Source organism: Diospyros lotus, chromosome 8 (genome assembly GCF_014633365.1).
Source record: "Diospyros lotus cultivar Yz01 chromosome 8, ASM1463336v1, whole genome shotgun sequence".
NCBI lineage: Eukaryota > Viridiplantae > Streptophyta > Magnoliopsida > Ericales > Ebenaceae > Diospyros > Diospyros lotus.
In genome coordinates this window covers 41,954,223-41,979,611 of record NC_068345.1, presented here as the reverse complement: position 1 = coordinate 41,979,611, position 25,389 = coordinate 41,954,223, and the positions used below count along the sequence as shown (strand labels likewise).

Genomic DNA, 25,389 nt, shown 5'->3' with positions numbered 1-25,389 from the left:
GATGCCCTCTTCCCCATGCATTTTCATGCTTCTATTGGTATATTATCTGGTCCCACTGCCTTATGATTTTTCTTCTTTTTTAATGCTTGCCTTATTTCATTTGAACTTATGCGTCGATAGAATGTGTAGCTCACATTCCCTTCGAAATTACTAAGATGTCCCAACCTAACTCTTGTGTCACCACCATCATTGAATAATTTTGTGAAATACTCCTTCCATCTCTCCTTAATCGCTCCCTCATTTACTAAAACATTTTGATTGTCATCTTTTATGCATTTCACTTGATTTAAATCCCGTGTTTTTCTTTCTCTTGCTTTAGCTAATTTATATATATCCCTTTCTCCATCTTTTGTATCAAGTCGTTTATATAGATTCTTATATGCTTTTGATCTTGCTTCACTAACAGCTCTTTTTGCTGCCTTTTTTGCTTCTTTATAATTTTTTTGATTTTCTTCATTGTTGCATTGATATACCGCCTTATAACAAGTTTTCTTATTTTTAATTTTCAATTGTACCTCTTCATTCCACCACCAAGACTCCTTAAGGTTAGGGGCTCTACCATTTATCTCTCCAAAGACTACCTTTGCCATGCTTCTCAGAGCATTAGCCATTTCTTTCCACATTTGGTTTGTCTGTCTTTCTCCATTCCATTCCCTTCTACCCCTTAATTTTTCTTTGAAGATTAGTTGTTTCTCCCCTTTTAAATTCCACCACCTGATTCTTGGATTTTGTTTTATGTGATTTTTTCTCTTCCAATTTCTTACTTGGACGTCAAGTATTAGAAGTCTATGTTGAGTAGTCAAACACTCTCCCGGTATCACCTTACAATTCCTACAACATAACCGATCCTCTTGTCTCATGAGAAAGTAATCTATTTGGGTGCTTGAGATGATATTTTTATATGTGATTAAGTGTTCGTCCCGTTTTTTGAACCTAGTATTGGTTATAATGAACCCATATGCCATAGCAAAATCTAGGATAGATTTACCCTCATTATTAATTTCCCCAAATCCATACCCTCCGTGTACCTCTCTATATCCGTTTCCGTCTCTACCCACGTGCCCATTTAAGTCACCTCCTATAATCACTTTCTCTCCTCTTGGTATCATTTGTATGAGTCCCTTTAAGTCCTCCCAGAATTTTGCTTTTATCTCATCACCTAAACCCACTTGTGGTGCATTTGTACTAAAGATATTCATAGTCATTCTTCCTAGACTAATCTTCACCATAATAATCCTATCCCCTATTCTCTTTACATCCACTACCTCATCTATTAAGCTTTTATCCATAATAATCCCCACTCCATTTTTCGCTCGATCAGTTTCTGTGTACCATATTTTATATCCAGCTTCTGATAAAATTTTTGCTTTTTTCCCTACCCATCTCGTCTCTTGAAGGCACATAATATTAATTTTTCTCCTAATCATCACATCCACCACTTCCATAGCTTTGCCTGTTAATGTTCCTATGTTCCATGACCCAATCCTTAATCTATGATTTTGTTTTTGGCCTTGACTTTGGATTTGATTTTGTTTTTGGCCTTGACTTTGAATTTGATTTTGTTTTTGATTTTGATTTTGGTTTTGGTTTTGATTTGATTTTGGTTTTGATTTTGGACTAACTTCTTTACCCACATCCGTCCAAGCAAATGCTGGAACCCTTGCTCATTTATCACTACATCCGGGCACCGATGCAGCGGTCCTAGCTCACTTGTCACTTAGTTATCATGCCCAATAGTATCAGTTTCAATTTTGAAACCAAGATTAAGTTAATGTTTAAGTGACCATTCTGCTGAGAAGCTTTATATCTAAGACTGGGTATGAGGTAAGAATAGGGCCATCAATGTGGAATGTGGAATGTGATCCTATGAAATTTAAGAATTGAAACATGTGACAGTTAAAGATTAACATCCAACAGATATCTGAATGTTGCCAACATTTTCTTTTTCTGTGAAAACTGTAGTGTTCAAAATGAGTCTGAATAAGCCTGACAGACGAAGCATGTCAGTTGCTTCCAGCTTATTGCTAAATGATATAGCCTGATATTGGTAGAACTCCTGCTCACTGGAGGTTCATAATATTTTGTGAGCTAGAATGTTTGCTTGTTGAAACGCATGTTGAAGGAACTGATGAATTGAGAAAGCAGATGTTGGGACATGCATGGCAAGAGAACAGAAGACCATTATTAGCAAGATGTCGTGGGTCTTCTCGACATCATGAAATACTTGACCACTGAAGGACAGTGAGGTTCATATGTAGTGAGATTATTTTGAGTTTGCTTATAACAGTCTTTTCTGAAGTGAGATGTGGCTGACATGAGGCAATTTATCTTTTCTCTAGAGCTTCCAACATGTAGCCATTTTTATTGGCAAAGGAATTATGGGGGTTTAGGGCACCGGGCTTTTACAGTCTGCATATTTGATGAGAGCTCAGTGCTTTTCCAGCATGGCTCATTATCACCTCCAATCAAGCAATTCTGTTCATAGGTAAACTTAATTTGTGGTGCCTAAGCAACATTTATTCAATGATTATATAGAAACTTAAGATAATCCATAACTATCAATTTACAATTAGTTTGAATGAGGAGGCAAGTTCTTGTGATCAAGCATTCAAGGTAACCTTTTGTCTAAGATACCCTTTCATATCTGAGTAGTATACTCTGCTAAAGATGAGTAGATTTATTATAATTTGATCTGTTTTGAAGTCATTTTGTGAGTCAATATGATGAGGCAATTGTGCTGCTAAATTGATACGTGGGTGCTGATGGTAGATAGGATGTGAATTTGTGAAGAAAATGATTAAGTGTACGGATAATGCACATCATTTCCAGGTGAGGCATTCCTAGTGCTCAGCCTGAGATGTTTATTTCCCAGGTGCTAACATTTATTTTTGTTTTATTTTTTACTTGTTTTGGATTCCCTAATTTTCTTACAATGTCTTTTATTTTTCTAAAGGTTTTTAAAGAAATAAAGAAATAGATGTGTAAAGCAGCACTAGTTTACGGCTGGATGATGCAGAATTGGTCTGAAATAGGAAGGCTTTTTGAGTAACAGAGAATGGGTTTGGAGTTAATAACATAATTCAAGTTGGAGGCGTTACAACCCCAGAAGGTTGTGCTGTGCATTCATGCAAGCAAGATGAAATAAGTGCACAGATTCTTTATTTTGAATTTTTCTCCCCGTTGACATGCAAAATGGTGCATCAGTTGAGAAGAAATATATCAATGGATGTTAATACAGAATTGAATTGTCTATGCAAAAGTAGTTAGGGGATTGATCAGGTTTCATTGAGTCAAATTTTTGTTCTAGTATCCTATATAAAGACCAAGTTAATGCCCCCTTCCCCAACCCCCACCACTAACTGATTATTTCTTTTAATTTCTCGAGAATCTTGCAGATTGTAGGGCGAATGTCAGCTGAGCAGAGAAAGGTTCTCCTATTTTTTTGGACTTCAATAAAATATCTACCCGTAGAGGGCTTTGGTGGTTTGGCTTCTCATCTTTACATATACAAGTCTTCAGAACCCTCTGATCGCTTGCCTTCTTCGCACACTTGCTTCTACCGACTTTGCTTTCCGCCTTATACTTCAATGTCTGTCATGCAAGATCGGCTTCAAATTGTGACCCAGGAACATGTTGGCTGCAGCTTTGGTACTTGGTGAGATTTGGACTTAGATTGCACATAAAAAGGAAAGTTTGTATGCTGCTTTGTACAGGTCATAGGGTAAAAAATGCTAGCTCTTCTGTTATCTATGTAGTAGGGAATTTCAGTCCCTTTTGTGTTTTGCGCGCCCCCCCTCCCCCCCCCCCCCCCCCAAAAAAAAAAAAATGAAGTCTCTTAATTTCTGTGCCTCAACTGTTTATATATGTAGGTACTACTATAAATAAATAATTAAAACAGATAGGTTAAGCAAGGAAGAAAATTTGCCTGTACATATTAAACTTCGCTTATAAAGCTTGTGTAGAAACTGTCCCCCTTGAGATTTCGGTTCTATAATGGTGTTAGAAGTTAGAACCTTTGTCTTTTTGCCTTTGGGAAGTTTGAGCCCTTCATCTTATCTTAAGCGTACCGTTGGAAGCATAGATGTCACCTTTCACTTCACTTGTGATATTTAATCTCTTGGAGATGAGATGAAATATCTTCAAGAGAGATGAGAAGCATAGATGTCATCTTTCACTTCGCTTGTGATATTTAATCTCTTGGAGATGAGATAAAATATCTTCAAGAGAGATTCATCTTCATCTCCAAAGTAGCTGCACTGCACATTTCGTTTCAACAGGTCTATTGTGTTGTATTATTTTTTTCTTTTTGTATACAAATTTAGTTAATTTTTTTATTTCAAAATGGAACTCAAAAACCAGGTGGAATTAATAAGGATTTATTTGAATATTTCCTCAAGGATGCAGATGCAGCCCCCACCCAAGATCAAAAGAAAATTTATATTATTAATAATAATAAACAAAAATGAAATATTATTATTGTTGTTATTATTCAAGCCTAGAGACCACATCTCAACACACTGTCTCGAACTCAATTGACCCTCCTGGGACCGATGACATCCATACATGTTCCACAAGCCTCGACCCTTCACCGTATGCACCAAACCCAATATGCCACTTGGCAACTATGCTGACGTGGAACCCAGGGATCAAATATTGGTCCTAGCTTCCAGAACTCCCATACAAAAGCTTAATTTAACTTAATAGTAGTAGTAGTAGTAGTAGTAGTAGTAGTGGAGGTGGCGAATAACCAAAAATAGGCTAAAAATGAGATTACAAACTCAACTCGACTCGACATGCAATGCAACCTTAGGAGAGCCCACTGGTAAACAAGCTTCTGCTGCAGTTTCACTTCTTATGTCTTGTCTGTCTATTCCTCAGTCTTATCAGCTGAAGCCACCACTCCCTCAGCGGCTGGTTCTTCGGGTGCTGGTGCTGCCTCATTTGGTTCTTCAGTCATTTTTGGCGCTGGCTCCTCTGGGACAGCCGCTTCAACTTCTTCTGGGGCACCCGGTGCACCCACTGGGGCAGCCACTTCCTCTTCTGGTGCAGCCACAGCTTCCTCTTGTGGGCCAGGTGGTGCGGCCACTTCCTCTACTACTAGCACAGCCACTGGCTGTTCTGAGGGAGCCACTTCAACTCCTTCTGGTGCAGCTGGTGCACCCACTTCTGCTTCTTCTGGGGCAGCCACTTTCTCTTCCGGTGCAGCCACAGCTTCCTCATGTTGGGCAGGTGGTGCGGCCACTTCCTCTACTTCTGGCTCAGCCACTGGCTGTTCTGGGGGAGCCACTTCAACTCCTTCTGGGGCAGCTGGTGCACCCACTTGTTCTTCTTCTGGCTCGGGCTCCGGCTGTGGCTCTTGGGTCTTGCTCGCTTCATGAATTGTTTCGTTTTCTGGCAATGCTGGGGCGACAGGAGGGACCTACAAGACCCAGTCTTAGATCTTTGAAGCAATAGTAGAGAAAACGAACATCATCTATGATAAACATATACCATGAATGCGTAATATTCTAGAATTAAATTAATCTTGCCCTCAAATTATACTGATCAATGGTTCAATGTTCTGATTTTCATACTGAACACAGGCCCCCCCCCCAAAAAAAACATTGGAAAGCCCGACAAGTTTTGCCAAGAGTGCGTATAGTTAACATGGGCTTGGACGATCATGATCTTGTTTTAGTTTCTTCTCCTTATCTTCCTCTTTCCACTTAGAAAACTCAAGAGAGAAAGAGAGAAGAGAATGACGAGGCAAACTAAACCAGCTTCAACCTTGTGGGGATGTGTAGATATCTATCCACGTTAGCTTGCACCAAATTAAACTATAATATGTAAAACCGACTGCAACTTAGGAGATCACTCCGAAGTAGCAGCAGTTAGATGATGGGCTGATCATCTTATATCACTGAAGGTGGAGCATGATCAGTGATCAATCACATACTGTCAAGCTTGACTGATGGACGATTATCACTTTTTTTTTTCTTCTTGTTTCTACTATTTGCAAAGAACCACTTGTGGGTTCTTATCTCCAGCCAGTGAGTTGATTATGGTAGTAGGTAGCTAACACTCAATGTAACATCAAATGAATTCTACGATTAGAACTAGATATGCACCAGATGGATAGATCAACAAGAACAAGCTTGTTACTTATCTAATTGAGAAAGAAAAAGAAATCGAATGCTTGATTCATGAGAAACAAAACTTGTAGGCTGGATCTGGAACTGGGTTTCTAGAGATTGCTACTCTAGAAACAATTAATTCTCACCATCAAATTGAGTAGATCAGCATGCATTAAGCTATATAGTTCTTAAAAAAGAAAATGATCACAGATGCTACACTACGAAAACTAGTTGTGTTACCTCAACAGTAACGTCAACAGTGGCCATTGGAAGTAAAAGAAAGAGGCAAATACACACTTAGTGGGGAAAGAAAACTTGAAACACAAAGAGCAAAGTGAATAATTAGGGAAGGGAGAGTGGAAAGAGTAGTGATACTGATATGGGTTGTGAGGATTGGTTCATGGGAGAGCTATATATATATATGTATAGATGGTGTGATGGCATATAAAAATATAATTAGAATCAATAAAAAAAGAAGAGAGCAGTGAGGGCAAATGCAATAGCACCGCGGGGAAGGGAATCTCAGCAAACTGACATCTCACATCTCCTAACATGAAACGACACATGAGCATGTCCAGTTGTAAGTGTTTTCTTTCTCTAATTAAAGAAGTATATATTTATTTTTGGGGTAATTTTTCCTAATTTGATAGCCTGTCTGTCATTGTAACCCTGAAAATGGGCTGGAATTCCACATGGTGGTGGAGGCCATTTCTCATTTCTCAATGGCTATATCACTATCATTTATCATTTATCATTTATCACCCCCCCCTTCCCTCCCCTCTTTACTCTGCAGTAGGCCACATTAGTAGGGATTATCATGCTTTCATGCTCTACCATTTCCATTTGTTAATTAATTAATTTCCCTCTCTAATCCCCCTCTTTTTAGGAAAAGCAGAAAGTAATTAATTAGTGTGTCCTGAATTCCCAGATTTAAGCCATGATTTTGTTGGATGATGGGGCTATTGGGGTAGTGGGTAGTGGCTAGATTTCCTCAACATCATCATAAAAGGCAAATACAAATTACAGAAGCAGCCAATTTACTGCATCAAATCTATACATCTAAGAATGGAATCTTTTTTATGTTTTTGTATTTTTTGAATTTCAATTCATGGCAGTGTCCTTCTCCTTCAGTTAATTAATTCTATTGTCAAAAAGATGAAAGAAATGCTGAAACTCACTTCCCATAGTGGTGACAAATAATAAATAAAATCCTCAGATTTGTCACACATGAGGGAGGGAGGGAGGGAAGGATTTTTGATTAATTCAACTGTTGTGGTCAAAAACGAAAATTTCTCTCTTTAATTAAGGAATTCATGGGGGCAAAGGCAAAAGGCAAACAAAGAAATGGGGACTTGTAGTAGGATTAGGACGGGGGCCCTAAATGGGAACCCCCCCCCCCCCAAACCTACGATCACAATTCAAAGCATCAAAATTGATGATACGACCAACTTTGTTTTCCTTTTCGACACAGGCCAACTGGGCTTACACATGGACACCGCCCTTTCTAAAGAAGCTGGGCCCCAAACGTGTGGGATGCTTTTCCGGATCCGGGCTCGTGAACTGGGGCCCACTCCTCCGGATCTGCCACGCTGGATCACAGTCATGAGCTTGGTTGGATCGGGGTCCACCAATAAGGACGCCTTTGCCAAGGTCACGATGAGGAGCAGTGATTGAATTAAGAAAGTGGTATTGTGAATCTCAATGCCATGCATCATAACAAGGTGACAATTGGGTATCAGACGGAGCGTGATGTCTTGAGATTTGGTTGATCCTTCCGTTCCTTTGCTTCGCTCGCGTGCATGTGAATGTGCACCCAATTCCGTGTGGCCATATTGATGTGCTGTGTCTGACGTGTATGTATGAATGAATTCTGTAAAGATGGAAACGGCTGATTGAAAGGTGGACGGTGGGAGAGTGGCCCCACATATGGGGTCCACACACAGTCACATGCCACGTGTATTCTTGCTATGGGATGAAAGTCTTAAGTGGCACTTATCTTTGGTTCTGCGTCACAGACAGAGAGAGTCACTGATCCGGATTCCGGATGGCTGCTTCTGATTCGGATTCATTTAGGCCAGATGGGTGACCCCATTGGCGGGCAGAGGGCAGTGGGCAAGCCCCTTTATTTAGGTGCCAAAAAAGGAAATGAACATGTCACATTCACATGACGCTTCAATGTGACTTTCAAATGGGGCCTTCAATTGAAGAAGAGAAGATGAAAAGCTTTTCTAACAGGAAAAGGAAGCTGTATTTCCTTTTAACATAATAAAAGAATAATAATGATGAACAGTGAAGATAAGAGAAATAGTGACTCTTAATACCAGTAAATATAAACCAAACCATCAATCAGAATCAGATGGCTAAAGTAATGCCGTAATGGGCAAAGGCAAAGCCACATCAACTTTCAGGTGGAAGGTGGCAGCAAGCAGATGTCATGCCTTTGATAAAAGCCTCTAATAACATGGGGCCTATTATCATTACATTTTGCATTTTGTACCGCAAAAGTAAAACAAAGTCTTTCAATTTTGATCATTGATACTTGCGTTTACACCCACCCATAAGATTGCGGTTGAATTAAAGGGCTTGCTTTGAAAGAAACTAAAAAGCAGCCGTGCATGTCTGGGTGCTCAATCAGTTGAATGAAGCCAGTGGCTACAGAACAACCTCGGAATTTCAATCAGTTGAATGAAGCCAGCGGGCAATACAACAACCTCAAAAGTTCTTTTGGGGGCATGGTTTCTTTTCTTCGAATCATTACTTGTCGGCAAGGCAAATGCGTTTCGATTCTTTTGAAATCAACGCACAGTCCTGGTCCACTATAAAAGGGCTGTCTACTCTGCGCCTTCCTTAGCAATAAGCATCAGATGTGAAGGTTCAGAAGGTCCCAACTGTTTCTGCTGCCACAGCTCAGCTTGATGCTGGTCAGTCTCAAAGTTTAAACTTGCCCATGGCCATTCTCAAACAACACCACCCCCCCCCCCCCCAAGATTACCGGACGTGAACCATTACAAACACAAATAGACTTGAAAAAGCAATCGAATTCGGTACATTGCAGTTCAACTAAGGGAACAGTTCATCATGCCAATCGCTGTAATTCTGAGATTAGGCGACTAACTGAAGTTATTACAGTTACAGGCAGAAACCTGCAGAGTTTGCGTTTCTAAATAGAACCAGGTTAAGAGAGAAAGCGACTAGAGCTGAGTTATATATTGCTGGTATCATGCACGGTAAGAGTTCATTGCTGGTGTAAACAGTTTCATCGGGATGGAAGGTCGCATGAAAATCCATGGGAAAACTGACCCAGAAGGAAAATCAGATCTTCCCACAATCAGCTCACAAATTTTCTCAATGCTGCTTCGGCTCGCTGCTCAAATTTTGGCAGGGCCCATTCGTGCTGAATTATGTCAAGACCGTCTTTCTCAGCTCCCAAACTCTAAATTAACAGCACAAAGAATGTCAAATAAGAATCAATTCATGATCTGAACTCTTATGAATCACATTTCATATCCAAAAGGTGATATAAAGCTAATGTAATAAATACCAAAGAACTCTAATCCTAGTCTATCATAATCAAAGAGAAAGTAGCTTAATATCTGATGTATATTTGTTCTGACTATATTGCTTCTCTTAGAAGAGAAGAGATGGGGCATCAATATGTTAAGAAACTCATGTACTTTGAAGTTTGAAGCTTACAAGGAAGATGCGGGGTTGACCTCAGTTATCGGGCTGAAAGGTATTTATTTAGGTTTATTTTGGAAGCCCAACAAACTGGGACAATAAGATACAAATAAGCCCATTGAGATAAATATGAGATTGTACTTTAAAATGTTTTTGTACTAGTTCACCAATCAAGTATAGACAATGTTCTAATGTTGCTTGCGTACGTTGAATGTTGTACATCACATACCCCCCATTCAGACATTTCACAAGCCCAAGCAGTAACATTCTATTCTTTCCAGGTTTTAGTCATCACATTTGACGTTAAGAAACATCCCATAAATGTACAAAAGTAGGAATATGAGCATCTTGTTTAAGATTATGCGGTTCAAAACAAAAATATCTAAGGTGTTAGTACCCTCTAGTGCAGGGCAAGCACTGATACCAATGGTAGGTTTTTCCTTTTTAATTAGAAGGTCATGGATTCAAGTTAAGCAGCCTCTTTAAAAAGAGGGGTAAGACTATTTCCAAAAACAAATATTCCCTGACCCTTGCAAAGCAAGTAACCTCATGCATTCCTTTCATTAGTACCTTCTAGTGATAACTGATTGATAACAAACAAAAAGCAACCAGTTGATGCCCCCTTTTATCTAGTTCAAGGAAATAACACCCTGGGGAAAGCCAAAATCAAACAGGGAGAGCCAGTTTACCATGCTTCAGGATCACAGGTAGAATCAAGAAGATGGCGTTACATGTGATCTTGACATGAACACCCCTTTTCTTGGGAAAATAATACTGCAACTAAAAAAGAAAAAATTCCAATTTTCCTAAAACTCAATCCACTTGTTTGAAAGCAGTCTTCAATTCAAAAGAACAGGATTTCCTCGTAACAATTAGTCTTTTGAGCACATACTTAATTCCAATATCAGAATCTGAACCGCATATCTAATGCTGAAACCATGGCCTTTGTGTTAGTGAATCAAGATAAACCCGATGGCTAGTTTTATAGATATTTCCACCCCCATCTCATTCAGATAACCCGATGGATGATAAAAAAGAGAAAGATAAACCGGTGCCTTTTTTCCCATTAACCAATGTTTGACCAAACAGTCCAAGTAAAAAGTCTGTTGGTGGCAACTGGGAGGTTACCAAATCAATCTACCTAGAACTCCATAGCAGCACCTTCCATGAGCGCAACTTTATCAACCCATCTTATTAATATTACTATTATTTTCAGATAAGTATGTTCATTACATTTTCTAAAAATATGAGCTTGTTCATCTTGGAAACTAGTATTACAACAAGAATCCTGACATGAGAAAACTGCTGAATGTCCACAACCACCTTTATACTAAAAACTAACAAAAGGAGCCTCTACCTAAGAGGGCCTTTATTGCATAAAACAAAGATAAGACACATAGAACTAGAAAAAATCTGATAAAAGACAGGGATCACACACTTCTTTTGATCCACAATAGGCAGCTTAGAAGCCTTAAGACTTTGAGATTTTTATCAACATTACTGCATGCAACAGGATACAAGCCACTTATTGATACTTAAAGAAGAACTTGTCCACCATATCAGCATTGAATCTCTGCACAGACACTAGTAACTTACAAAATGAACTAAGGGTCTAGAGTTTGGATGTACATATAAGACTCCAAATTGTGCCCAACTGGCCCATGCAGCCCTCATCTTCACAACAACTACTCCACTCGAATCTGCTTCATGAATTCTGATTTTCAAACCATTTATATCCATGGACATATACTTTGCAAGGTCGTTATACCTCATATCGTGTTTAAGGGCTCCCTATCAAATTTTCTTTGGTCTTCCTCTCTCTCTTACTATAAATTTCTTCTACTCCATCCATGAGCCTCACAGATGCATCTAAATAGCTTCTTTTCATACATGACATGGTCAAATCATTTTCATCTGTTTCACGCATTTTATCTTTAATAGGCATCACTCTAACCTTATTATGTATAATTTCATTTTTTAATTTTATTTTCTCTTGTATGGCCACACGTCTAACTTAATATCCTCACATCAGTTACTCATATTTTAACAATCCTCATTATTAGTAAAATCTTTAAAGAAACAAACTTCTTAACCAATCCAAAATGGCTGCCATCTCCATTGCCAAGATGTATAGTGATATTTACCTACTAAGAGAAAAAAAATTCCCTAGAAGCTAGATGACCTCCATCAAACTCAGCTGTGGTTCACCCAACAAGTTCAAAAGGGACTTTCAAAAACATCCCCCAGTTAACCGTGGAATGAAGCCAGAGCTTGGACACATACTACATCACCTAACTACAGTTTTCATGACACAGAATAAATACCATGTAAGAGAGTTGTCTGAGAGGAAAAGCAAAAAAATGGGAATCTTTCAAGCTTGTATACTTTCAAGTTCTGCTTAAACATGTAAAGTCAAAAAAAGGAACATTGGAGAAAAACAAACCTTGCTAGGATCAAAACCAAATCCACTCATTTGCATCATACGCTGCGTATCATCCACGGCTGCAATAGAATATTAGGTCAATTTCTAAAAAATTAGTATTCATGGAAATTGCAAAACTGTAAACTAACAATCAGACCTCATTAAAAGATGATTGAGGTGTAAACCTGAACAGGTTGAAACATAATATAGATTCAAAGGTCAAATGACACTAACCATTTTCCTCTCCCAAGATAAGACTAAATAAACCCCGTAATCCAAACAAATTTAGAAAATACCTGACCAAAAAAACGCCGTTAGCAACCAGCTACTTTTAGCCAATAAAATAATGTTACATTAGATGCCAAAGACAGTTGAAGAGCTAGAAGAAGAAGTACCATGAGCGACTGCTGACATAGCTAACATCCACAGTGCTCAAGTCAATACCATTTTGCAGCATTGATCTAAACCTCTGAGTCAGTGGAAAAGGTATCTTTGCTGGAGAGACAGAAATTAGGCACATATATTCTTAATAACATCAATATGCACACACACTGACATATGTGGTTGGAAGACTCAAGGATTACATGTGAAATATGTATGTAAGCAGAAGCACTCTCTTCAATTTTGGAACCAAAAGGCAAAAGAAAACAAAAACAGTAGATTGAAGACAAGCAATCCAGGAAAACACAAGAAAGAAACATACAAAGCATACGAGTAACATATAAGCAAGTTATTGGAAACATAAAGGGATGAATTTGATATGGGCCAATAGACCAAATTCTTATGTTTCTTATAGTTCAATGAGATAAAAAGACTGACCTGCTACAAATCCAGAGAAGAAGAAGTTAACCCAGGCAAATGTAAGAGTCTGGCCAACAAACGGAAAAGTAAATAAGTATATAAAACAGCAAACAAGCAGTATACCCAAGCAAGTGCAACCCAAAAGGAAAAGGAGTACACAACGAAGAAAAGATGAAAAACCACACAGAAATTCAGCACCTGGGGTATGATCATTGAAAGATTTTTCTTCATCATATCCATGGCCATGTTTGGATCAGAAAACATTTGTGCCTGTGCATTCTGTGCCTGGCCCTTGGGGACATGAAGTAAACCAGTCTCCTGCAATATTACATGTAAAATCCTCAAAATGTTTATGTAGACTCCAAGCCTATTTGTTTCAAAGATTAGAAAGTATCACATACATTTAAGGTCAAGATATATTGAAAGAAGCTTCATTTATTTATTGGACCTAAATCAGTTTACGTGCTGACCCAAGTTGCCATTATCCAATGTCGCCTCCATCACTATATTTCTGTCTATAAAACTAATCATGATTCCTATAAACCATATAGGATCTAAAATACAGAAGCTCGTGGTATTTGGTAGAAAATTAGCCATTAATGCAGCAAAATCACTTCCACTATTGAAGGCAAATTGAAGATTCTAGCGCCGGGCTTCATATTTTCATTTTAGATAGCTAACAATGCTTGCTTTGATGAGAACAAGAGCGCCATAACTGAATTCCAACAGCTATTACCAACTAAAATAAAAAAAAAATTCAATCTACAAGGCGCCGTAAGCTTGAATTCAATTAATTTCCAGTTTAACCTAAATAAAAAATCAATCCTTTTATCCTCTTGTCAACCTGAGACGATAAATTAAAATTTCTTCCAACAAACTTAACGAACAAAAAGAAAGAATGAAAGCGAACCTCGTTGCTGAAGTAAGCCCTACGAGCTCGAAACGACTTAGCAGGAATGAAATTCGCGCCAGCTCGTAGATTTCTAGCCCTAATTATAACCTGCCTGAATGACCCATAAGGAATATGACATTAGAAAAATCAAATTCGCACGTAGGGCTATACATATATACGTGTAGAGAGAGAGAGAGAGAGAGAGAGACCCTTCTTTGACGATCTTGGCATCGGGGTTCTGAGAAGAGCGCATGAGCTTGGAGACGAAGTAGCGAAGAACTCCGATCAGAACCATCACCACCGATAGAGGGATCAGCACCCAGTCTCTGATCGCTGTGTCTAACACCAAATCTTCCGCCATTGAATCAATCAACCCCCTCTCTCTCTCTCGCTCGCTGTTGATGTTGGGTACTTCAACGACCTTAGTAGTCCAAAACATCGAAGACCCTTCCTTTATAGTGTCCTTTTAACACAGTGTAGGCCCAACTAAAACAACCATCTTTATGAGAACCTGAGGCCCAATCTCAACAACTGAGACGTGAAAAAGTAAAACTTGGCCCAATACATACAGACAGAATGCAACCAGAAGTCGAGCACAGCACACACAATATACATGTAAAACTAGAGTATTGAAGCATATAATAATAATAATAATATAATTATTATTATTATTCAGATCAATTTAATTTAATTTTGTTTGATTTTATGTATTTTAAAACAAAAAAAGGGAAGAAAAATGTTTAATTATGGAAGCATGGGTTCTATTGTTTTGGCCTTTTTTGGATAACTAAATATATAGAATAGAATGTGCCAACTTCCTTTTGTTCCGTTCATTGCCTTTGCTGCAACTGTCAGGTCAGGAAAGATCCCTAGCTTGCTGCCATACTACGTTGCTTGCTTTCTTTATTCGTTTGCATACGTTTGAAGCCTTTCTCAGTATTCTTCTTCTACAAGACATATGCATTCTTGGATCTTGGCCCTGTTAATTGAGTGAATTCCAAACATATATACATTCAGATGGGTATGCCCAATGCCCTCCTCCTCCACCACATTCAGCTGTAAAAAATGATCTCAGCGTCACTCCCATTATTGGTCTGTGGAGCAAGAACTTCATACACTCCTTGTCTCAGTCTGAAATGTCATCTCAAAAACTCTCCTCACAAAGCAAATATTTCCGCCGTCGTTCATTTACCATTATTGCTCCGCAAAGATTTCATTCAATTCAGCTTCTGCTCAAGGTACGGAGGCATATCAATGGCGGCGTTGAGCGCCAAAGATTCAGGATCAGGAGAGGAAGATAACGGCGCTTTGGAGGCGGTTCTTAAGCTTTATACTGCAATAAAACACAGAAATATCAGCGAGTTGTCTGATATAATCGAGGAAGAATGCCAGTGCCTATCCAACTTCATCTCCACGTTTCAACCCTTCTATGGGAAGAAGGTGCGTTCAAAATTAGCACCTTCACTTGGTTTTATGTAAGATGGGTTGATATTTTGTGGTCATAGACAATCTGTTTAGTTGATTTGGCCGGGGTTGTTTTCTTGCAGCAAGTGTTGGATTTCTTCTCCACTCTGATGAAAAACATGGGAACTAGCATTCAGTTTGTGGTGCAACCCACACTTCATGATGGGATGAATGTTGGTGTTTCTTGGAGTTTAGGTTTGTCCTCCTAATTTTTTTGAAGAAATTTATCTTCTTTTGCAGGCATTTTGCGATACGAGATCTGCGTGCTTGTTTAGCTTTTCCCCTTTTTCCTGCAGAATGCAACAAGACTCATGTACCTCTAGGGAAAGGTTTCAGCTTGTACATGTGCCATGCCTACCAAGGGAAAGTTATGATAAGGTGAGGAAAGTAATAATCACATAAAAAAAAAAAAAAAGATTATATGGAGTCACTCCACATGGATAGTCACTTGCCATTCTAAAAAAAATTAGGTTTAAATGAAATTAGAGATTTCAATTTTGAGTTATATCCCTATATAAATTTGAATAGTCATCCGTTATTCTTAAACGAGAGTTAAAAAGTAAAGATGTTAATATTACAATCACTAATAATTTTTATAATTGTTATCCACAATGACTTGAGATAATTCTCATATATACCATAAACAACAAAGTATTAAATTGGCCAGCATAAAATCTAGCCTCATGAGCCAGATAGGAATTAGGCAATGCTCATTTTGCATGCAATGATCTCTTGGCACTAGTTTAATCCTTTTTGCTAACAAAAGTCAAAACATAATCTCATTGCCCTTTTCTCTAGCAAAAAAACCAAAATAGGATAGCATTTAATGAATTTGCACGTATTAACAATAATTCTAAACTTATCATTGGGCTGTTACATGGATGACTTAGGAATGTGGAGATGTTCATGGAGCCACTGCTTCACATTGAACCTCTTAGATTGGTAAGCGACAAATTGACAAAGATACATCTACGACACAATTTTGCCAAGAGACTGTATAATCAACTCTCATTTGTATTTTTGGCAGAAAATGATGGGTTCTTGGATGACTGTAATGGACAAGATTGGATCCAATGCAGTGTTCAAGGGTAATATGAAGAGATCAATATATCTCCTGCTGGCTCTTCTCCTCATGATAGCCTTACTCTTGTTTCCAAGGCTCTTTTGCAAGAAGCCATAGCATAAGATCCAAATCATACCACCTGGTGCCTCTACTTGCAAAAGTGACTTCCCTTGAGGCAAATCAACAATGCAGCAAAGCCTGAATCTTGTCAGGAAGAATCAAATGGAAATGGCTTCTAAAACAGATGATGATCGATCATATAGTCTTCATTGATATGTACAGAACTTGCAGCTTCACATAATCTAGCATCAATGTAACAACCGTTGCATATTGGTCATTATAAGAAACAAAATTCGAAATGAAGATGAAAGAAACAAAGCCTTGGGGTTTACATATCCATGAAACAGGCACAGCCCATAACATCATATCACGCTTCATCCGTAATTCTGCCCATCTGACCAAGTCAACAGGATGTGAAACATGATTAATCAATTCTATGTCCATGAGAAGAAGAGATACTGAAATGCACATCAAAGGCTCTGGTGCCAGGAAGCCGACAGAACTTATTACTCCAATAAACTTCAACTTCTATGCAGCCTAGGAAGGTTAGACATTTGCAAGGGATAATAACTCTAGATTGACAACAAAATCTCAACCAGGCTCATGGGATAATTACAAAACATCTGTTTCCACTTGCCAATGTACATTTTTACATTCTAGTTGTAAATAAACAAGTCGCCCAAAGCATCACAACTACCAAGTCAATAAACAAAAGGAACCTAAAAATAAAGAGAACAACAACATATAGGCCAACATGTTCATTGGGCATCTTCCATGGCATCACAAATAACTAGACGGCAGTATCACTTCAAACCTGCAAGACATTAAATGGAAGATAGCATTATTCAGCCAAGCATAGGTGAAAAAAAAAAAGCCTTGTAATTCTGAATGAGTGAAACTGATGGGGGACGCAAGTGTGAAACCAACACATAGACACAAAAGCGAGCAATAGCAGAAGATGGCAACACAGTTAACAAGCTATAAACTGACAGAATATAAAAATTAGCTCCAAGAAGATGATCACTTTAAGTTCATTTTAGGACTAACCAGTTCATATGACCAGAAATCAGCATTGCTTGAATAGATGATGGCGTGCCAACATCTCTGATATACCCAGTGCAGAAATGCTTTCACATCCAAAAAGCTCCCGAAGCTTTGCATCACATATTATTGCCATTGAGTTCATAGGATCCTATGAGAACAAAAATAGGATACTCCCAATAAATCTACAAATATGAAACATGGAAAACCAAAAATAATTTAAGAAATGCCACAAGCAAAGGAGGTTAAATAAGGTTCAACAATGCTTCTGATTATGGCTTATGAATAGTACTTTGTTGATATTATGTGATTCAAAATAGTTTTATCAGATTTTTGGCATGCTGTTACATGTTGCTGAGATGCATTTTTATTTGTTTCATTTAAATATAAATATGTCTCATTATATGCTGTTATATATATATGATGTTAATATATATATCTGCTGCATGTTATTAATATCTTTGGGCTGTTGTGTTTATATGGGCCGAGCCCATATTATTTCCGTGTTGCCTCTTGTGCTGCTGGCCGAGCCCATTCCTGATTACCCATGTTGGCGTTGCTATAAAAGGGCAGCTCGATGCCCTAATCTCCAAAACTTTCTGATATTTGTTTTGTGCTCTCTCTCTCTCTGAAAACCCTAAGTCGGCGATTCTTGAAGCGAGACACTCTTCGTGAATCCTTCGTTCTGATCTATGTTTCAATCGATTCTTTGGTTGCTTCCATGGTAAGATCTGACGGTAAGAACGGTTATTGCTTAATCTCTATGTGTTTTAAACGCCTGAGACATGAGAGGTTGTTGACTGATAGAACAGATTTTTGCCTTGATCGTGAGATCGGTATAGAACAGATCTACCTTGATCTTGTTGTTTTTCCATTCTGTTTTTCAGTTGTATTGCAATACTGTTTCTATTTTTCTGTTCATGATCTTGTAATCGTTTGTAAACTTGAGATCTAGTAGATTGACTAGAGGCGGAGCCTCTGCCGTGAGTAGAATTTATTGATCCGAACACGTATATCGCTGTGTCTTGCATTTATACTTTTCTGATTTAAAGTTTTGGTTTACTGTGTATCACGCTTAATCTATGTTTGGCCGAGAAATCAGGTTGTACAAAACCTACATACTTATTCCTTAAATGGGGTTTTGAAGTTTTAGCCGTAAGGATCTGTTTACTACTATCCTAGAATAATTCCAGCAAACAACTAACCAGATACTGACAAGTTACCGTTGAGAGATGAATAAGTATGGAGTTTATTTTCTGATTAGCAAGTTGGCTTAAGTATTAGCAACATAGCACAAGTCAGCTGCTTAGTCAACTTCCCATAGAAGCATGGTGAAATACCCTCAATAGTCACCTACATGCATTTATGCATTCATGCATTCATATTTTCATATATAACATGCGAGAGAGAGAGGGGAGGTATACTCTTGTCTCTATGATCAAGTAAATGGCGGAAATACACCAACAAGGCTGCCTACCTCCAAACGATTAACCTTTATGTACTCCCAAACACATCTCAAGGCCTCTGATTGGAGCATCTCCTTTTCTCCAGTAGCAAAAAAGTTGGCAAGGGCTTCAGATATTACTACCAGAGGTGGACCAGATTCAACACTTCCAGTTGCAGATTCAACATCTAGCTTCAACTTTTTAACTTGGCCTGATTTTTCTGCATGTTAAGGGAAAAGGGTAAAAAGGATAAAACCTATACAAGCTGAGAAAAACTCAGAACCGAATGAGTTGTATTTCATATTACATACTCGTAGGTTCAAGAGGAATAATATGTTTAGCAAGCAGTTTATTCATCTTGAACATATCAGTGCAATCTGTTTCAAACACAATGCGTAAAGCTTCATCACAGATTATATTCCTCTTGTTGCTTGGATCCTGGAGATTGTTTTTCCTAATATATGCCCAAAGCTGCTTCACAATCTGAACCAGCCAAAAGCAGATTATAGAATTCCCATACAATAAGGAGTGGTTTAGATCACAGATAAAATTGACTAAGAAATAGCTTGGTCTTAGAATCACCTCAGTCCTTGGCAGCGCTGGCTGACCAACAATGGCCTGAAGTTCAGGTGAAACACCACAAACCTTGTTTAGGCCTCCTGACCCTCCTCTTCTTTTGGTTCCAGCAGGAGTACTAGATTAAAGTTTTCAATGACAGACGATCAAGTTACATGCTACATTGCACAGTTTTGCAGTGAAAGATAATACTAGGTTATCTTTGGTGCATTGAATAAAAAAGAAGTGCAGAGAGATGTATATTGAAAAGTCAAGCAAGTTAAAAAACAAAAATGGGCATACAGTATTGCTGCTCAATAGGAGAGACAAACCATAGAAAGTGCAAGCACAATGCATACACTCTTCAGCTAGCCATTTCTTACATTCCACTGAGAAAAGTATCAGGAGAACAGTATGCCAGCGTATTAATTTTGATATTAAAAAAATAGGGGACATCTGTTTTAGTATAAAAGCAATGAATATATTGATGTATTCATATGTCAGTAAGTTGCTGCACCTAACTGTTCACTAACACAAGAAGGCAAAATGCCAAAGCATTAAGTTGCAACCCTGCTTTCTATTCTCACTTTTTTATGTATCACCTTACATATAAAGAATAGCGCATTTGTGGACAAAATATGCTCAAACAGTAGCCATTGGAAGGAAAACCAAAACTAGACATAAATTACTTATGAGCATAATTTAGCCTGTAAACTGAGTTTCAGCTCATTTTTTTCATTCTACAACAACAATCACAAGTCGTAATTCCATGAAGTGGGGCAGGCTACTAATTTTATTCTGAATCTCTTTCACCATAACAGCTCTGACAAGACTGTAGAAGCATTGCAAATGATTCAAGAAACTTACCTAGGAATTGAGTTAGGCTATTTAATTGGCACTTATCAATTAGGTTTGAAGTTCAGTATATCTACTATTAATTGAAAGGCCATGATAGCTTATGATAATGCCTCACTGAAATGATCTTTACCCTGCCCTTTAACTTTTTGCTAGCCCTTTAGGTAAAGTTCTCAGTGGTTCTTACCTAGAGCACTTGACTCAAATCCTTATACTCGACCATGTGAGCAAGCACACACTTTTCCCTGTACAAATATATTCAATTAAAATGGAACATTTCGTTACAAATATATGCCAGATTGTTCCTATTGGTGACATTGCAAGGAGAAACCTGTTCTTTAGCAGGTAAAAACTGCAATATTCATCGAACTATTGTCTACTTCATAGATAAAACAAATAATAGTAAAGTGAGCAGCTGTTCCCCTGCTTAACGAATAAAAAGCTAAAAGGCAATCTGGGAATTTGTTCCCCCTTAAAAGAAGGAAAATTTTCAAGGTTTAACACTTCCTCACGGCAACCCATTAGCATTTTTGAAATTATTTTGGGGAAGAAAAATGAAATCATGACTTCTACAACTGATAAGAGGCAAGAAACCCAACTCCACACCAACCCTAATTTTACTACCAGGAAAACAAAATTTGCTTGCATTATGTACAATACCCAAAAGGCTAAACAAAAGATAACCGAGAGAAAAAAAGGGAGGCGGGGGGGGGGGGGAAACCTTTCTTTCGGAATTTCAGAGGCATTAGCAGCCGCATTGAGAACATTTGCTTCCCTTTGTTGTCTCTGCAGTTGAGGTTGCGGCGGCGGAGGGTTGTTGAAGTTGAGAACGTCGGCGGAGCGGTAGAGGTGGTGGTGGTGCGGGGGAAGGGCAAAGTGGGAAGGGACTTGGGGGTGGTACTGAGGGGACAAATGGTCTGTAGAGGGGGTCGGTGATAGGAGGAGGCTGATCTGATGGCTGATGAAGCTGGCCTTGTGGGACAGGTCGAGGCCTAGTTTCGCCTCCAGTTGCTGAACAACGCCGTTTAAGGTTGTGACGGTGTTAGGGTCAGATTGCCGGAGGCGGAGCACAGCCTCTACTCCTTTTGCTATCTCTTGGTCGGACACCATGGCTACGCTGCCTTCATATGACACTACTATTAGTATCAGACACCAACCACCAACCACCACAACCCACCATCAAACGGTTCCCTCCCTCTCTCCCTTCCTCTTCCAGGTTGATTGGCGAAGCATCGAAGGGAACCATGGTATTTGAGATTTGTTGTTCCTTTGTCTTCGCGCCCACGCGTTAAGGGAATCGAGGGTAAAAGTGGAAGTCGACAAAAGTTCAGGCCGCATCAGCGTCCGCTCTTTTACTTTAAAGAATAAAGAAGATAAAGAGCAGAAGAGAGATAAATGGAAAAAGACAAATAAAGAGCTGGGACTGAATTCCCGACGGATCTGGCTGTCCGGAGCGACGAGTTTAAGTTGCTAGAAATTACCATAATATCCTTATGGGAGAAGTGAGTTACTAGACATGGCAATATTTATATTCTTGTCTTAGGGTTTTATTAAAAAAAGAAAAAGAAAAAGAATATAATTTATTTTTCATAAAAAAAAAAAAAAACTTTAATTGTCATGTGATTGATATTGGAGTAAATCTGAATATAAGCAAGAATTAAGTAATGTCAAATATTGTGTTAGAAGACCATTGGGTTTGTGGGCTTAATCTAATATGATTTATATAATATAATAATAATAATTATATACATTTTAGAATCTAAATCAGACCCAAATTTAGTTTTAATTTATGATTAGAGCAATGATAAATCCAAAAATTTAAATTAAATTATTATTAATTTTGAGTTTAAATTTATTTATAAAATTCGAAGCTTATAAGCAAAAGCCCATTGGCCAAAGCCCATGGACCCAAACCAAAATCCAAGCTTGAAAGCGTAGCATAAGCGAGCGAGGAGCCAGCTGTCAAAGCGAAGTCCATGGCCCAATTCCTGAACCTACCGCGCCCTCCGCCTCCAGCAGCCGCCGTAAACTGCCGGTCATCGACCCGTCCCGACTGCTCCCCACGTCTACGTGGCGACGGCTGGGCTTCTGTGCGCCGCGGCCTCGACTCCAACGGCAGATTCACTTGCCTCTTCTCGGATAATCGGAGGGAGGTAAACCAACTAAAAGGCCGCCGTTATTCATCTCGTCGAATTGATTGCATAACATACCCTTTCTATTTCCTGTTTGCTTGCTTGGAAACTTCCCAGATGTCTGCTGACTCTTGTTTACAGATGTTTGTGAAGAATCCTGAAATCGGTTTTGGCTTAGGTTCCGATTCAGCTAATGGCTGCTGGATTTGCTTGGATTGTCTCTGAGTTGGGGATTTGGAATTTTAAGAAAACTGTGTTAACTCTTATTCCACGTTTGACTTGCTAGTTTTAGGAACTAATTTTGGAAATGAATACGAATTCTGTGGCAATAAAAGAACTGTTTTTCAATTCGACAGGATTGGCACTGAAACCAACTCCAATTTCGCGCTAACCACTGATTGACTGTGGCACATTGTATTCCTTTCCTGTTTTACCTTGAGGTTATGATTGAATGATTTTTCTTGGTTGCCGTAAATTACTTACTAGAAGACTGATTCATTATTTCATCAATCTGGAGGCAATGGCTAGCCACTTAATCAGTAGTTTTACCACATGCTGTCTTCTGAACTTTGCATGAAAGAATTTACAAGAAAGTCAACTTGGTAAGATTTTTTCCTGTCTAATGGAATTTAGCCTCATGGAGACACACGCAAAAAATACCATTCAAGATGTTTTTGATTGAGGCATTCATTACTATATGATCTGATCTGATTCAACCAATGCTCTCTAAACTTGTTGTAATAGGAATAACTCCTGCAGTTGAACGAGCCTAGTTGCATGATAGTAGTCAATGACATTGCTGAAATTAGCAAAGCCACATAACTTGAGCGGATAATTGTTATTTTAATTATGTGTCAGACAGTCCTTTGTTCTCCAGGAACAATAGAGTGGATGTAAAGTGTTGTGCTTCTTCTATTGATTCAATTTTGTATTTGAATTTTCTTTTTTTAAGTTTTTCTCCCACCCCTATCATCACTGGCAACCCAGAGGTCACCAACAATTCCTCCAAGTTGTTGACTCCCAAAATTATTATACACACACCCCTCTCGTATATGCAAACCAGAGGCTTATCAACTATAAAGAGCTATGGAGAAAGAGAGCAGAATATCACATGTTGGTCAACCATGGTGGGTTCTACCCTATCAACGTATTACACATCTGCCTCCAAATCCACTTCACCCAACTTTGTCTTCAAAAAAAAACAATTTTCATTTTTCTTCATCACTTGTCTCACACTCTATCTTAGTCCCTCAGAATTTGGCGAAGCAGTGGCATTGCCACCCCTTCAGCCACCACCATTTCCCCTCTTGGAGTCACAATCCGGTGCACCCCCACCAAGGCTACCACTACACCCAACCACATCCCCAGCCAACTCCACCATGGGCCTGGATTTTGCCTCACCCCACTTGAGGGAAGATGGAGGCATCAATGCACTCCCCCATGATGGCACCAAGAGCTACCCTCCATGCAATACCAAGTAGAGCAAGTGTATGGTGTGTGGGGATGCCAAGGGATCGCTGAGTTTCCAGAGGGATAGGTTCATTTACAGCGACTTCTTGCTGCCGATGCCATTCTGGTGATTTCTGGCAATATTGGTTGTCAGCAGTGATGACTGGTGGTGGAGGAGGAAAAATGGGAACGAAACAAAAATTGTGAAAACACTTTGTGGGGTTTTCATTTGTGGAAACCAAACAAAAATTGTGAAAAAACCTTTATGGAATAAAAAATGAGAAAACAAATGTCATTTTCAGTTTTCATTGCCATAATAGTAAAAACAAAATGAAAACCAAATGGTAGCAAAATGAATCCTTGTAACTTGCATGAATTGTTAGCACTAGCTGGAATGGCAGGCATCCAAAGGATCTTTAGGTTGGGTGCAAAGGAAACTTAATGGCTTGCTTGCAGATATGATCTTATTCCAAAAGATGCTATATCAGCTACACATCCTCCTTGCATTTTTGCCAGAGAATTTGCTAGTGAATTTATTGAGTTATGCTGTTGAAGTTTTATTCAACGAGGAAAATAGAAGCATGGATGATAAGATTCTGCTATGTGGTTTCTTTTCGAAGTACATTATTGGTTTTTTGCAATTACTTTTCTCTCTATCCTTTTTTTTTTTTTAATTCATTTTCTCCATTCTTTCCATTTCTTGTCGACCTCTTTATTTTAACATATCTGGTTGCAGGAACAAGCGAGGAAAGCTTTAGAAAGTGCACTTGGTGGAAAGAAAACTGAATTTGAGAAATGGGACAAAGAAATTAAGAAGAGAGAGGAGGCAGGGGGTGGAGGTGATACTGGTGGAGGAGGCTGGTTTAGATGGGGAAGATGGTTTGGTGGATCCAATGATGACAACTCTTGGCAGGAAGCACAGCAAGCAAGTCTTGCTGTCTTGGGTATTATACTTATGGTAAGAAATTCCTCATCTCTTTCCCACTTGTAATCCCAGATTTTCTTGTGTATTATTTTCCCTGCATCTCTTTGCCTCTCTCCTCTCTCATAGATTACTTCTCTTTTACATTTACAGTATCTCATAATAGCGAAAGGTGAGGTGATGCTTGCTGTTGTTTTCAACCCCCTGCTGTTTGCTTTGCGAGGAATGAGAAACGGATTGACTTTTATAACATCATGGATTTTGCGAACGGTAGCTCCCGCTAGTCATGTCAATTTTGAGAACATCCGAAGGGAGGAAGTCCACACCCACATTTCTGCCAAGGAAAGAGTAGTGAGAAAATGGGGAAATGAATAGTAGTTTCAGGAGCTGACATTCTCCTCATCTATTCTGTCAATTCAATATATTGCTTTTGGATGTCGAATGAAAATTTTGCCCCTTCTTTTTATGTGATGGCTAAGCATATTGGTTTTTGTCCA

At 38.8% G+C, this 25,389-nt stretch overlaps 6 protein-coding genes across 8 annotated transcripts in view; 2 read left to right on the top strand and 4 right to left on the bottom strand.

The window, feature by feature from the left end:
* Nucleotides 1-2,432, bottom strand: part of LOC127808695 (tonoplast dicarboxylate transporter) — a 49,662-nt gene extending 47,230 nt beyond the window's left edge. The window contains exon 1 of the mRNA XM_052347271.1: nucleotides 2,428-2,432. The gene's annotated coding sequence lies outside the window, so the exon portion shown is untranslated. The remainder of the gene's footprint in view (nucleotides 1-2,427) is intronic.
* The window catches only part of LOC127808696 (uncharacterized), a gene marked incomplete in the record, with an annotated part of 30,099 nt that extends 15,778 nt beyond the window's left edge, over nucleotides 1-14,321 (bottom strand). Inside the window, 3 exon segments of the mRNA XM_052347273.1 lie at nucleotides 13,245-13,332; nucleotides 13,925-14,018; nucleotides 14,116-14,321. Coding sequence (XP_052203233.1) covers nucleotides 13,245-13,332; nucleotides 13,925-14,018; nucleotides 14,116-14,267 — 334 coding nt within the window.
* LOC127808703 (uncharacterized) overlaps nucleotides 1-25,389 on the top strand; it is a 27,997-nt gene extending 2,608 nt beyond the window's left edge. Inside the window, exons 1-3 of one of the 2 annotated variants that reach the window (XM_052347280.1) lie at nucleotides 22,296-22,542; nucleotides 24,707-24,928; nucleotides 25,046-25,389. In XM_052347280.1, the coding sequence (XP_052203240.1) occupies nucleotides 22,366-22,542; nucleotides 24,707-24,928; nucleotides 25,046-25,267 (621 nt within the window). In that variant the 5' untranslated portion in view covers nucleotides 22,296-22,365 and the 3' untranslated portion in view covers nucleotides 25,268-25,389. Of the gene's footprint in view, nucleotides 1-22,295; nucleotides 22,543-24,706; nucleotides 24,929-25,045 lie in introns of those variants that run through there. The other variant, XM_052347281.1, reaches the window with a different exon arrangement.
* LOC127808704 (uncharacterized) lies at nucleotides 4,454-6,516 on the bottom strand. The gene is made up of 2 exons (XM_052347283.1): nucleotides 6,354-6,516; nucleotides 4,454-5,419 (listed from the first exon to the last, which is right to left on the bottom strand). The coding sequence occupies exons 1-2, from the start codon at nucleotides 6,378-6,380 to the stop codon at nucleotides 4,868-4,870; spliced, it is 579 nt and encodes a 192-aa protein (XP_052203243.1). The 5' UTR covers nucleotides 6,381-6,516; the 3' UTR covers nucleotides 4,454-4,867.
* On the top strand, nucleotides 14,921-16,952 carry LOC127808701 (uncharacterized). The gene is made up of 5 exons (XM_052347278.1): nucleotides 14,921-15,346; nucleotides 15,454-15,565; nucleotides 15,667-15,748; nucleotides 16,261-16,312; nucleotides 16,398-16,952. The coding sequence occupies exons 1-5, from the start codon at nucleotides 14,972-14,974 to the stop codon at nucleotides 16,548-16,550; spliced, it is 774 nt and encodes a 257-aa protein (XP_052203238.1). The 5' UTR covers nucleotides 14,921-14,971; the 3' UTR covers nucleotides 16,551-16,952.
* Nucleotides 17,103-21,736, bottom strand: LOC127808698 (uncharacterized). 2 transcript variants are annotated; one of them, XR_008024961.1, is made up of 6 exons: nucleotides 21,111-21,736; nucleotides 19,562-19,673; nucleotides 19,291-19,462; nucleotides 19,012-19,199; nucleotides 17,541-17,719; nucleotides 17,103-17,307 (listed from the first exon to the last, which is right to left on the bottom strand). XR_008024961.1 is itself a non-coding variant. In XM_052347275.1 (6 exons), exons 1-5 carry the CDS (start codon nucleotides 21,497-21,499, stop codon nucleotides 17,560-17,562), a joined length of 987 nt encoding a protein of 328 aa, XP_052203235.1. In that variant the 5' UTR covers nucleotides 21,500-21,731; the 3' UTR covers nucleotides 17,103-17,307; nucleotides 17,541-17,559. The 2 variants fall into 2 exon arrangements, 1 of the variants encoding a protein (XP_052203235.1); XM_052347275.1 differs by having other exon boundaries at nucleotides 17,541-17,685; nucleotides 21,111-21,731.